A 13,544-nucleotide genomic window follows, 5' to 3' on the forward strand; every position below is an offset into this window, starting at 1 on the left:
CCGTCCTGGGGACAAAGAGGTAGTCAAGTCTGGAGTACGAGTCATGCACCGCAGATACATAGGTGAACTCCCGGTGATCGCCATTAAGGCGCCGCCACAAATCAGTCCAGTCTAGCCCCGTCACCAAGGAGTGCAATCTCGTGGTGTGGCCCCCCTCCTGTCCACCCCCAGCCTGCCACCGATCCCTGGTCAGCTCCATGACGTCTTTCCAGTCTCCCCGACCACCGATAAAATATCCGGCATGTCTGTCCATAGAGTCATCAATCGTTCCACTAAATTCCACTGCAGAGGGGAGGTGCATAGACACAGCCCAGCACCAGGGGGTCTGCCCCAATCTTGCCCTGAAGGAATAAGTAGCGCCCCTGTATGTCGGACCACTGTCTATCATGAGTAAAAGGAACCCTGCTGTGTATCAGAATCGCCACCCCCGTGAACCCCTTGCGAAACCAGAGTGCAAGACCTGCTGAAAGCCAAATTGCTGAAGGCAGAGCGCCTTCGTACCCATGAGATGTGTTTCCTGTAGCATAAGTATATCGGCTCCGGCTCGCTTAGCGTAGCGGAGCAGGGCCCCGCGTTTAATTCTATCCAGGGCACCACGGACGTTCCAGCTAATAATACGGAGAGTGCCTGGTGTCACCTGCTCTCCTCTGGGCGTACTAGCCATTTGGGCGGACATCTGCACCTATAGCAATTGCGGGGACATTTCGGTACAAGGGAGAAGAGCAATGACCTAGCAGTAGCCGTGCGATCGGACAACAAAACCAACCCCCCCCCCCAACAAATCCCCCACCCTATACCTCAAGAACATTGAAGCATCTGTCGCGGTGGGGCTGGACCCGGATCCCCAACGGGGGACCGGAGTCCGCTCCAGCCAATGGATCCCCAACATACAGCCCCTGGGCATGTCCCCCGCCGGCAAGGGCCCGGCAGAGAAAAACCAGCCCATATCATAGTCCTCTCCGACCAGCGTTAAACAGTTAGGCAATGTAGTGCTACGCAGCTCCTCGTGGACCCAATCATCAATCTGCCGATAACTGGCGCCCTGGCACCGAGCCTCCCCCAGAGGATGTGCCCCAGGACCGGGAGCGACACCGCGACCGTCTGTTACTCTTCAGCTGCCCCCGGGGACCTCTCCGGGCCATCTCGCTTGATGAGGAGTCCGATTCTCTCCCAGGTGGCGTGTGGACCCTCACCCGCACTGTGTCGTCAGTCCATTTAAACACCTCCGGAGTGTCGAAAAAGTGTGTGCGGGAGCGGTACACCACCCGAAGGCGGGCAGGGAACAGAAGAGCATAGGGAAGTAATATTGGTTTTGAAGCTTGAAACTCTTCTAGATTCACATGCGACCCTCCCACCACTCCAATGAAGGAGGGTAGTGGAGGAAGCACTGAAAAGAAAAAAAATCTTACATTGGGGACACTTATATTGGGGCTTTTTGGGCTTGCAGTTGATGTTATATCCACGTTTCACCTATGCATCTGCCTACCAAGAGTTGCAAAACTTTTCTTAATCCTATACTTCCGTGCCCATCCGCTAGATGCCAGAATTATGCACAGCATGTGAATCAAGAGACGTTTCAAGCTGTAAAACAATTATTACAGGTAAGCAACTGGCTTCGTAGCCCCAGGCACTAAGGTACCGTGAATCCCCATGACAAACTAAGGTTCACTGTTTGGACCTCCCTACTTCTCTGTGAGCCTTTCGGCAAGCTGACCTTCACTCGAGTAGATCAACTTAGTCTTCTGTTTTCCACATTGATCGCATTATTATAACTTCAACTGCTATACAAAGTTCAGGCCATGGAGCATCTTTAAAAATGCTGCACACGCAGCTAGCCAACACGTTTCAAAGTGAAATTCCGCCCTTCCTCAAGGGAACCTGATCAAGGACTGGAGGTTCAGTTTGAAACGCGTAGGATGGGTCCATGGAGGGCACTAATGTACCCACAAATAGTAATTTGTATTTCAAATCCATCACTCTGTTTTTGTTTCACTCGCTCAAAGAATTTCCTTAAATTCTATATTTTTTTCATGTCATCTGTGAATATATGGATGATGTCCTATAAGTGGGGGACTTACTTTCTCCAAATTTTTAGAGTTTAGCATCCCTGTCTTGATATTTGAGTGTATTATGTCTCTTGGTGGAGGGCTTTGCAGAGAAGCTATGGTCCTGTCAGACCTCACCAAAGAGAGAGCCCTCTTAGTTTGAGAAAGTCTGCTGTTGTTCCTGGAACTGTTCTGTTGACTGACCTTTTACCCTTTCCGGAAAGCCCAGAATTAGAGATGATTTCAGAGGTATCTACCCTATGTGTTTGTGGCCTTTCTCTAAAGTGTGTGGGATGCCTCATGTCCAGTGAATTTATAACAAGGAGAGCGGTTTGAAAAACCGATCAGACTTGGATTGATATCTTCATGTGAAGGCCTGCTTGCTGAAAGGTTCATAAAAAAGTAATGATCCTCAGACATTATATTTTCATACAATCAATTTTGAATGTTTTGGTGGCTATTGGGCTGGATTGAAACGTGATTTGGGAGGGAGCGAAGATGTGCTTGATGTTTTCAGCGCTGCAGACCTCTTCATATGACCTCTCCTTCTTTTTACAGTCTCGCTCTCTGACTCCCTCGCCGTCACTAGCCCCTAGTCCTCTGTCGGTGGCCTCCGGCTGTCTCAGTGATCGCGGCTTCTTCATTTCACCCCAGCTGGGTCTCGGTAGGTATTGGCGCTTCTGCAGCCTGTTGCCTACTGATTGAATGTGTCATTTTCAAAACCCTGCCAGGCGATTAAAGTGCTTTATAAATGGCATAATTCCATTCAGAGTTTCTAAAGATAGTTATTGAGCATGTGTGTGTGTCAGAGTGTGTGCACTGGATCGCTTGCTGTCTTAATTGGTCTGCCCAGGATCCCTAGTGGCTCTAAATTGCTTTAAAAGGTGGTAACCTAGGTATTGGGGCTGTGTAAAATGTTGAATTCTTTTGGTCTGGGAGAAAGTTTTCAGCCGTGCCCTTTTTATTGATTTTGTCATATTGTGAGAGGCAGAAGTATTGTTGCTGACCTTCCGTCCTTCTGATATCTTCTACCGCACCGCCACCAGCTGGCACAGAATAAAAAGTGCACCTGTCTCAACTGTGCCTTAATGCCATTCTGTACTTGGCCCATAGGTGTCAGTACTTGCAGTGCAAATGATGTGCTATTTCTCCATTGAATAAACCTGATCTGTTGTGCTCCGCCAGGTCATTCCCGGGGGCCCAGCCCCGTGGTCCTTGGTTCCCATGATACTTTGCCAGTGGCAGCTGCCTTCACAGAGTACGTCCATTCCTATTTCAAAGGAGAAGACTTGGAAAGGTAGGAGTGAGCAACTATTTTTTTGATGTCTGCATGGTGCTGGTTAAGTGCCCACCTCTCTCTGTTTGTTGTGTTGCTTTCCTGGTGGGGTTGGTGAGCTTGACCTTTGGTGGGTATAACTTTTTTTTTGGGGGGGCGGGGTTTAAACTGATCTATTCAGGTGTATTCTGAAGGCTCTCCGCATGTCTCCATAAGGGATATCTTTTTATGTGAAGCAATCAATCAATCAATAATTTGTAAAGCGCACTACATACCCGCAAGGGTTTCAAGGTGCTGAGGGTGGGGAGAAGGGGGTGCTGTTGCTACTGGTCAAACAGCCAGGTCTTGAGTTGTCTCCTGAAGGCTAGAAGGTCTTCAGTTTGTCGTAGGAAGTGGGGGAGGGTGTTCCAGGTCTTGGCAGCGTGGTGGGAGAAGGATTTGCCTCCGGCTGTGGTTCTACGGATGCATGGGACGGTAGCCAGGGAGAGGTCTGCAGAGTGGAGTTTCCTGTTGGGTACGTAGGAGAGTCAACTGTTGAGATAAGCTGGGCCAGTCTTGTGGAGTATCTTGTGTGCGTGGATCAGGAGTTTGAAGGAGATTCTTTTGTCGACAGGGAGCCAGTGTAGGTTCCTCAGGTGGGGGGTGATGTGGTCGCGGCACGGGACTATGGGGGTCAGGCGTGCGGAGGCATTCTGGATTCTTTGCAGTCTGTTAATGAGCTTGGTCGGGGCTCCGGCGTAGAGGGCGTTTCCGTAGTCGAGTCTGCTGCTGACTAGGGCCTGGGTGACTGTTTTCCTTGTGTCTGTCGGAATCCATCTGTAGATCTTGCGGAGCATACGGAGGGTGTTGAAGCAGGTGGAGGAGACAGCGTTGACTTGTTTGGTCATGGTGAGTTTCGAGTCGAGGATGACTCCCAGGTTGCGAGTGTGGTTGGTGGGTGCGGGGGGTGTCCCCAGCGACGTGGGCCACCAGGAGTCGTCCCATGCTGAGGGGTTGGGCCCGAGGATGAGGATCTCCGTCTTGTCTGTGTTCAGCTTAAGGCGGCTATCCTCCATCCAGTCGGCAACGGCCGTCATTCCCTGGTGGAGGTTGGATTTGGCGGTGAGGGGGTCCTTGGTGAGGGAGAGGCTCAGTTGCGTGTCGTCAGCGTAGGAGATTATGTTGAGGTCGTGGTGTCGGGCGATGCGTGTGAGAGGCGCCATGTAGACATTGAACAGTGGCGGGCTGAGGGAGGATCCCTGCGGGATGCGGCAGATGGTCTTGGAGGCTTCAGAACGGGGAGGCGGACTCTCTGTGTTCTGCTGGAGAAGAAGAAGGAGGTCCAGTCCAGGGCCTTGTCTCGGATCCCTGTGTCGTGTGCGTAGTGTGCGGTGGCAGACGGTGTCGAAGGCGGCCGAGGGGTCCAGAAGGATGAGGGCCACCGTCTTGCCGTTGTCCAGTAGGATACTGATGTCGTCTGTGGCGGCGATGAGGGCGGTCTCGGTGCTGTGGTTGCTGCGGAATCCTGACTGGGAGGGGTCCAGGATGCTGTTGTCTTCGAGGTAGCGGGTGAGCTGGACGTTGACTATCTTCTCGATGACCTTTGCTGGGAACGGAAGCAGGGAGATGGGCCAGAAGTTTTTGAGTTCGCTCGGTCCGCCTTGGGTTTCTTCAGTAGGGCGTTGATCTCGGCGTGTTTCCAGCTTTCAGGGAAGGTCGCGGTCTCGAATGAGAGGTTGATGATGTTGCGCAGGTGGGGTGCGATGGAGCTGCCGGCTTTGTTGAAGATGTGGTGTGGAAAAGGGTCCGACGGCGAGCCGGAGTGGATTGTGCCCATGGTCTTGATTGTGTCTTCGATGCTCACGTTGGCCCAGGTTGTCAGGGGGTCGTGGTCGGTGGGTTGTGTTGGTTCCGGCGTGTTGGGGCATGTTAGGGTCGTCCGGGGGTTGACGCTATCTTGGATGTCGGCGATCTTGCGGTGGAAGAAGGTGGCGAGGGAGTCGCACAGGGCTTGCGACGGCGGGATGTCGTTGGTGTTGGAGCTGGGGTTGGAGAGTTCCTTCACGACATTGAAGAGCTCCTTGCTGTTGTGTGCGTTGTTGTCGAGGTGGTCTTTGAAGGAGGTCCTCTTGGCGGTCCTGATGAGGTGGTGGTGGTTGCGAATGGTGTCTTTGTGGGCTGCACGGCTTCCTGGTGACTTCTCGCTGTGCCATATGTTCTCTAGCTTCCGGCAGGTGCGCTTTGACGCTAGGAGTTCCGGGGTGAACCAGTTGGCTCTCTTGCTGGTGTCTCTGAGGGTTTGTTTTTTCAGCGGGGCTAAGGTGTTGGCGCAGTCTTCCATCCATCGTCTGAGGGTGCGTGCACCATCATTAGGGTTGGCGGGGTTGGTCGGTGGGTTGAGTGCGAGGTTTGTCTGTAGTTGTACTTCGGTGATTTTGCCCCAGCAGCGGCCGGGGATCTGTAGGGTGCAGTGATGTGCAACGGGTTTCCGAAAGGTGAAGTGGATGCAGTGGTGGTCGGTCCAGGTGGGTTCGGAGACATAACGGCTTGAGGAGAAGATGGCGTCAAGCGTGTGTCCGGCGATGTGGGTCGGCGACGTGATGAGCTGTTCCAGTCCAAGGTTGGCGAGGTTGTCAATCAGGGTGGAGGAGTTGCTGTCGTCGTTGTTCTCCAGATGGAAGTTCAGGTCTCGGAGGAGGATGTAGTCGGTGGAGGTCAGTGCGTGCGTGCTGATGAAGTCGGCGATGGCGTCGCAGAATTGTGGTCGGGGTCCTGGTGGTCTGTATACGAGGGTGCCTCTTAGGGTGGTCTTGGGGTCCGTGTGGGTCTGGAAGTGCATGTGTTCGGCGGTGCTGAGAGTGTCGTCTGTGTTTGTTGAGACTCTGATGGTCTTCTTGTGGACTATGGTGATTCCTCCCCCGGCTCCGTTGGTGCAGTCTCTGCGGGCGATCTTGTATCCGTCGGGGATGGCTATGGCGATGTCTGGAGAGGACGCCTCGTTCATCCAGGTCTCGGTCAGGAAGGCGACGTCTGGTGCTGTGGTGTCGAGTAGGTCCCAGAGCTCGACGGCGTGTTTGTGTGCGGAGCGGGTGTTGATCAGGATGCATCGGAGCTGGTTGTGTTCTGTCGTGGTGGGTGGTTCTGCGTCTTTGATGCAGGAGAAGCTGCAGTTCTGGCAGGCGAAAGGGCCTTGGGTGCGCCTCGGGGTGGCCCTGCAGCAGGTGGGGGTCCGTCCTGGGTTGAGAGCGAGGAGGGTGCTGGTGTCATATCGGAGGCGGTCTTCATGGCTGGTGCGGGGGCCAGGGGTTCTGGCGCTGGGCGCGGTCCAGGCGCAGACGGGCTTGCCTTCGGCGCGCCTTTGGCGCACCAGCGGCGAGACCGCACAGCGCCCGCCATTTTAAGGGGAGGTGGGAGGGAGGAGCAGCTGGGTGGCAGGAGGCGAGTGGCAGGGGGCAGCAAATGGGCGCAGGGGGCGGGGCCGCGGGGGATGCAGCGGCGGAAAAGCACTGAAGGCAGAGATGGGCAGCGGGGCAAAGGGGAACAACGCAGACGAGCGGGGAAACGAAAGAGAAAATGGGCAGCGGGGCACAGGGGAACAAGGCAGACGAGAGGGGAAACAAAAGAGAAATGGACAGCGGGGCACAGGGGAACAAGGCAGACGAGCGGGGAAACAAAAGGAGAAGGTGGGCAGCGGGGCACAGGGGAGCAAAGGCAGACGAGCGGGGAAACAGAAGAGATAATGGGCAGCGGGGCACAGGAGCAAAAGGAGCAACAAGGCACTCAGAAGTGCAGGTGGTGCTGCAGTGGGGGGGGAGCTACCTAGCTCGCAAGGTCAAGAGTCGCTCTTCTCACCGCGCAGCGGCCACCATTTTAAGGGGAGGTAGGAGGGAGGAGCAGCTGGGAGGCGGGTGGCAGGGGGCAGTGAATGGGCACGGGGGGCAGGGCCGCGGGTGATGCAGCGGCAGGAAAGCACAGAAGGCAGAGATGGGCAGCGGGGCACAGGGGAACAAGGCAGACGAGCGGGGAAACAAAAGAGAAAATGGGCAGCGGGGCACAGGGGAACAAGGCAGACGAGTGAGGAAACAAAAGAGAAAATGGGCAGCGGGGCACAGGGGAACAAGGCAGACGAGTGAGGAAACAAAAGAGAACATGGGCAGCGGGGCACAGGGGAACAAGGCAGACGAGCGGGGAAACAAAATGAGCAGGTGGGCAGCGGGGTACAGGGGAGCAAAGGCAGACGAGCGGGGAAACAGAAGAGAAAATGGGCAGCGGGGCACAGGAGCAAAAGGAGCAACAAGGCACTCAGAAGCGCAGGTGGAGCTGCAGCGGGCGACCTACCTGGCAAGGTCAAGGGTCTGCGTTGGACTTCATCGGCAAAAATAATGTATTGCTTTGATAGATGAACCCTTCGCCATCGACCTCGCCAGAGCTCATCTTTTTCTAATTTTCCCTGAAATTTCGACGGGACAATTTATCACTTTTCTAATCATTACAAAAGTCTGGGTTCACATTTTAATCTCGCTACTTTCTCTGCACAGTTTTCTCTTTTCCCTCTAGGTATTCCTTCTTGTCTGTTTCTTGTTCCTGTTGCATTTCCTTTGATTTCCTGTTTCCAGATTAATTTTTGCTTTTGTTGTTTAATCTTAATTTATTTGCGAGCTTCCCTGTTTCCCTTTCTTAATGTTCTAAAAAAAATATTTTCCTTCTACTAAATTCGTACTTTTTGCTTTCTTTTCCCTCCTGCATTGGATTTTGTTTAGTTCTTTCCACATTCTTTTATTGTACCTTAGATCACTTCAAGTTACTCATTTTTTCTACCTTTACTCTGCTCTCCAATTTTATTGGGCCTTTCCTTTATTGCCTGGCCTTCTTTATGGTGGTTGCCTCTCTTCTGTGATTAGTCTGTCTGGTTTGCTTTTTTGTCTTCTGTCATATGAATATTCTGATATTTGATTTAAATATTCTGCCTTGACTTTGTTGGTTTGATCGCCACTTTTAAAGTTGTATCTTCCTTTTCCTTTGCTATTTTTGTCCTTTTTTTAGGTCTCGCCTGAGCCAGCGCGCATGCGCTGCTCTGCAAGACATTTAGTAAAGGCTTTTCAGCTTCGAACACACGCTCATGCGTGTGCTTTTTTAATATTAACCCGCGATTGGCCTTTGCGTGCGTCTTTCTAAGAAAGACAGCACACAATTGGCTCAAAGCGGGTGCATGTCCCGCCTTCTCTGGTCCTTAGCCTAGGGTCCGCGGGAGCAAGCTTTAACCCAATCTGTTTCCAATCATCGCGTTGGCGGTAATTGGAAACAGATGGTGCTCGTGTTTTTTAGGTCGAGCCGAGCGCGCGCGCACCACTCGCGCTGCTTTTACTTTTGCCGTGCCAGCTGTTCCTGTGACTACTGCTCCTCCCTGTGCCCTGTTGTTCCTGTACCTCCCGTGCCTGCTCCCTGTACCTCCTGTGATTGTTGCACCTCCCTGTACCTGTTCCTGGCACCTCTGGGATCCTGAGCCTGCTACTTCACCTCCGAGCGACCTGCTCGCTGCACCCACTGAAGTTGCACGTCTTGTGCCCGCTAATTTCACACCTCGCGGTGGTTTCATCCACCCCTGCCTGCTCACTGCTCCCCGTGGTTACTGCAGGTCTTTTCCGTCCTCCCCGTGCCTTTCCTGCTCGTGCTTGCTGTGCCCGTGCCTGCTGCTCCTCACTCTCCTGGTTGCCTTTGTTTACAGCGCTGCCTGCTGCAGGGAGGGGAGCGGGGGACAGGCCCGAGAAGCTGGGTACGGATCTGCCGGCTGCATGAATGGAGGAGGGAGCGAGGTGTGTGCACACCGACTGTGCCTCTGTGTACGGAGGAGGCAGAAGCGGAAGAGACTGCAGACGGGTGCATGCAACAGAGGGGGTTCAGGCACATGCACTGCTCCTGTGCAGGACAGGCGCAAGGGACTGGTCCATGCATGGACACTTCTGCTAATGGGAGAGTTGTGTGCGCTGCCCATCTTCAAGAGCGCCTCAGGGAGCGGACCTTACACTGCGTGTGTGTAGTGACTACCTTGGACCAGGCGCATGGACTGCCCCTCTCTGTAGGTTAGGCGCCAAAGATTGGCCCTTGCAGCGACTCTTACGGAAGCTAGCAGGAGTGCACCTTTTCCGTCTACATGAACACCTCAGTGCTTGAAGCATGCACTGTCCTTCTGCAGGACAGACTCACGCCACTCCCACTGCAGGAGCTAGAGCCAAGTTGGGTGCAGTTACTCTGCAGGACGGGTGTGTACTTCTTCCACACAGGAGAGAGAGCCGAGTCAGATGGTATGTACTGCCCCCAGTACTTAAATGGGAAAATAGTAGTGCTGCCAGGTACTCTGTACTAGAGTACCTGCTTGTTTCTGAGAAGTGCTGTTACTCTCCAATGCAACTTTTTCTTGAGAAGTGCAGGGACACTCCCTCTCAAAATAAAAAAGTGCAGTACTCAGTACCGGACAATACCTGCCCATTTAAAGCACTAACTGCCCCCTTTCATGAGTGTCATTCGAAACAGGTGAACTCACTGATACACCCCACATACCACTCAGTACCACATAATTACAAGCCACATAAGTAGACTCTACTCAATGCAACATAAATACACTCCATTTAATACCACTCAGTGCCACATAATTACACATCACATAATTACACTCTATTCAATGCAACATGAATACACTCCACATACCGCTCAGTACCACATAATTACACACCACATAATTACACTCTACTCAATGCAACATAAATACACTCCACATAATACCACTCAGTGCCACATAATTACACGCCACATAATTGCACTCTACTCAATGCAACATAAATACACTCCACATAAATGCACTTTATGCCCCATGCCACCAATGAACATAAATGCACTCCACACCATGACACAATTTCACTAAGCATAATTTCACTCAACACCACAGTTCCAGGCCACACAATTCAACTCCACACATTTCCAATACACACCACATAATTACACACCACACAACACATTTCAACTCCACAACTCCACAATCCACACCATATAGTGTCACCACCTGAGCACCAAACATCACTCACCACCACCATTTTGCATCAGCGCACCACCTAAGCATGACCAGACATCACTTAAGCATCACGTCAGTCTGCCCTCTGAATCTGGCATCTATTGATTCTCCCATACTGTCCGTCCGCTGCTCGTGGTCTAATTAAATTACTGTTTTCCAACCTCCACTCCCCCGTTATTTATGTCCCGCTCCCCCATAACAATTTTTTTATTACAAACAAGCATGAGAACAGGCAGGAAGAAGTTGCCAGCAGTGCAAGTACAAAAAACTAGAAGACATTTTTTATGTTAAAATCTTTTTTTAATCAGGTTGTTCAGTTGTATATAATGTTGTCTTGGTTTGTATAAAGGTAACAAAAATGCTTAACACTTTGTATTATAACTTTTCAACATGATACACAGCAGCCACAATGCTCTACAACATAGCCAAAAGTTCTGGCTAAACACATAAGGTCCCAAAGGCGAGACCTATTGGCTATGCCAATGCTTGTTTGGTTTGCTCCTCCGTTCTGTTTGTGTTTTTGCATCGGTTTGCCATTTCTTCTGTTACCCTAATAACCTTTTCTCCATTTTTACTCAATTGCAGTTTTCTTCAGTCTTTTAATGTGGTTGTTTAATCTTTTTTTATTTGCGTTTTCACTAGTCCTTTTCAATATCTTTCGTTCATTTTACTTTTTGTTGTTCATCCTTATACTTGTTTTTTTTTAAGTTTTATTTTTTGTTCCTCTTTTTCTTTTGGAAGTGTTGATTCTTTTTTTTTTCATTTCGTAATTTAAAAAAGTCTCCTCCTGTGCCTATTCTCATTTACTTCCTCTTTCCTCCCAAGGTGTCATTGTTTTCACTCACTCGCCCTTTTTCAACCACACACATGCTTTGAAAGTTGTTACGTGATCATCAACCAGGCTTCAGCTTTGAAGTCTGGCACATTTGATGATACCCCAAGAGCCATTGTCTGGTAAGGAGTGGATATGCACTCCCCTGGGATGTGGTGATGTCATCTTTAAATGTTTTTTAATCACTTATCTTACACTGAAGTCATGAGTTATGAATCGCCACTCCCCCGTAGAGGTTAGGGTGATTGTCAATGATACAAATATCTATCATTTGAAACATGCATTGAAAAATGCAAAAAATGTTGTGGTCCCAGAGCCTGCTTTCTGCGCTTTCTTAGTCCTTGCTAATAAGATTCAGTTAAAGTGTAAAACCTGGCTGTAGGCTTTGTAATCATTTTGCTACAAGGCTGTCCGGGATGCACCCTATCCTGTTGTCGTTTTATGGCCCGCGGATGGATGCAGCCTCAGTACTGTACTTTACCCTGTACAGTACAATATGTGTAGAGAGTAGCTGTTTTCTGGGAATCATGTCTCCACTTGCCCTCAATCTTGTTCTCCTCCCTTTTTAATTTTCTGTATTTTATTACTTCTTTTACACTTTTCTTGTTTTTCCCACGTCAGATGCTTGGTGAAGATCACTGGGGAAGTGACCATGTCATTTCCAGCCGGCATCGTGCGAGTTTTCAGCTCAACACCTCCACCGCCTGTGCTCAGCTTCCGGCTCGTCAATACTACTCGCATCGAGCAGTTCCTCCCAAACTCAGAGCTTCTTTACAGGTAGGAGTGGCGAGTAGTTGCTTAGGTGTTGTTGGGAAAGAGTATGGTTACCAGAAAATTCTGAAGGTGCAGTGGTTTGTAGTGCACAGGTGCATAGGACACTTGGAGCATGTCCAGGCCTTCGGGTTCACCATTGTTGAAGATTGCGGCCTGCCTCATTGGAATGTGGGTGTCTGACTTATGTGCTGGGAAGAGGTAGGCAGGCAGTTCATCGGAAAGGGTAAGGTGTGAAGTGCAGCCAGGAAGGAGAGTCACTAGCTTGTGTTCCTAATTGTCACTATTCTTCCCACAATGATCCATAAATGGTGGTAGCCGAATCTGGGGAGAATTTTAGCTGCACAAGTAAAACTGTTCTATCTGGGCCTTCATGGCTGAAAATGGTTGAATGCACATTTTTTGGGTGTAGTAAGTAAAAGTGCATATTCCTGAAAGTGGGGAGGTAAGTGAAAAGAAGGGATGGTTGACATGCAGAGAAGAGGAGCTTCATAAATATTTGTATCTGCTCCACTGATTGTGGTTAATCTGTGAAATGGTGATCTCCTTAGCTTGGATCCTCCGTGGCTGCGAGGAACTGCAGTGACACATGGCGCTGTACTCACTGCTTACACTGTTGCACCAGGGAGGGATGTCACCACTACTTTTGTTAACTTCCCCTGCATATCTTTCTTGTTTTGTAGTGATCTGTCCCAAAGTGACCTCCGAACGAAGGATTTCTGGCTGAATATGCCGGCTCTGACAAGCAATCTCCAGCGACAGACGGAGCAGGCCCCTGGAGCACCTTACTATAATGTGGCACTGCTTAAGTATCAGGTACCCCCTTATCCGCTGAGTATTCTTGCCTGAACACACATATCTGGCAGGCCCCAGCCCGTCTTCTTGCCGAGCTCCGGGTGTCTCTCCTCTGCTATCCTCAGTGGATGCACTGCATTCCCTGATGACCCAGCCTCTCAAATCTGTGCACCCAACTTCTGGGGGCCCCAATCATTCTGACTCCCAGTGCCTTTCAACTGGAAACCCGGGCTACCAGATCTGCCCTCCATGTTAACCCTCATGTTCTGCATCCTAACATTGGGATTCGTAAACTCCCCCCTCGTAATCTGCTCTTCAGGAGAGATAGGCACACACAGACATGCACACACCACATCACCAACGATCTCCACTTGCTATATTTCTAAAAACCCTCCATGAAAAAACTGTCCTTGATTTTAAAACTTTGTGTTTCCCTCCCTTGTTGAATGTCGCTCTCCCTCCCTTCTCCATGTCTCTTGACTACCCTAAATTGCATGTCTGCCTTAATCTCTCTTTCTTTGAAACAATATACCTGCAACCTGCCGATATCTATTCATTTCATCAACCAGTTGCTTCTCACATAACCCCATTGAAAAGGACCACCCCTAAGGCATTAGAGTACCTTAAAGAAAGTGGAGTGAATGCTTGGGATGGTTTGATAGCACAAGGCTAATGCCAACTAAATTTGGGCTCCAGGGTAGCATACTACTCGACCGTAAAGTGCTTCCTTACCTCATCAGGGGTATTAACCGCTTTTTAGATGCAATTTCAATTCAGTAC

At 50.6% G+C, this 13,544-nt stretch overlaps 1 protein-coding gene across 4 annotated transcripts in view; it reads left to right on the forward strand.

The window, feature by feature from the left end:
- Positions 1–13,544, forward strand: part of FCHO1 (FCH and mu domain containing endocytic adaptor 1) — a 228,030-nt gene that overhangs the window by 167,991 nt on the left and 46,495 nt on the right. For all 4 annotated transcript variants that reach the window (XM_085639705.1, XM_085639708.1, XM_085639709.1 and 1 more), the window contains exons 22-25: positions 2,604–2,709; positions 3,231–3,342; positions 11,820–11,975; positions 12,653–12,785. In XM_085639705.1, the coding sequence (XP_085495831.1) occupies positions 2,604–2,709; positions 3,231–3,342; positions 11,820–11,975; positions 12,653–12,785 (507 nt within the window). The remainder of the gene's footprint in view (positions 1–2,603; positions 2,710–3,230; positions 3,343–11,819; positions 11,976–12,652; positions 12,786–13,544) is intronic.

The sequence above is a fragment of the Triturus cristatus genome, chromosome 12 (assembly GCF_964204655.1).
Source record: "Triturus cristatus chromosome 12, aTriCri1.1, whole genome shotgun sequence".
Classification (NCBI taxonomy): domain Eukaryota; kingdom Metazoa; phylum Chordata; class Amphibia; order Caudata; family Salamandridae; genus Triturus; species Triturus cristatus.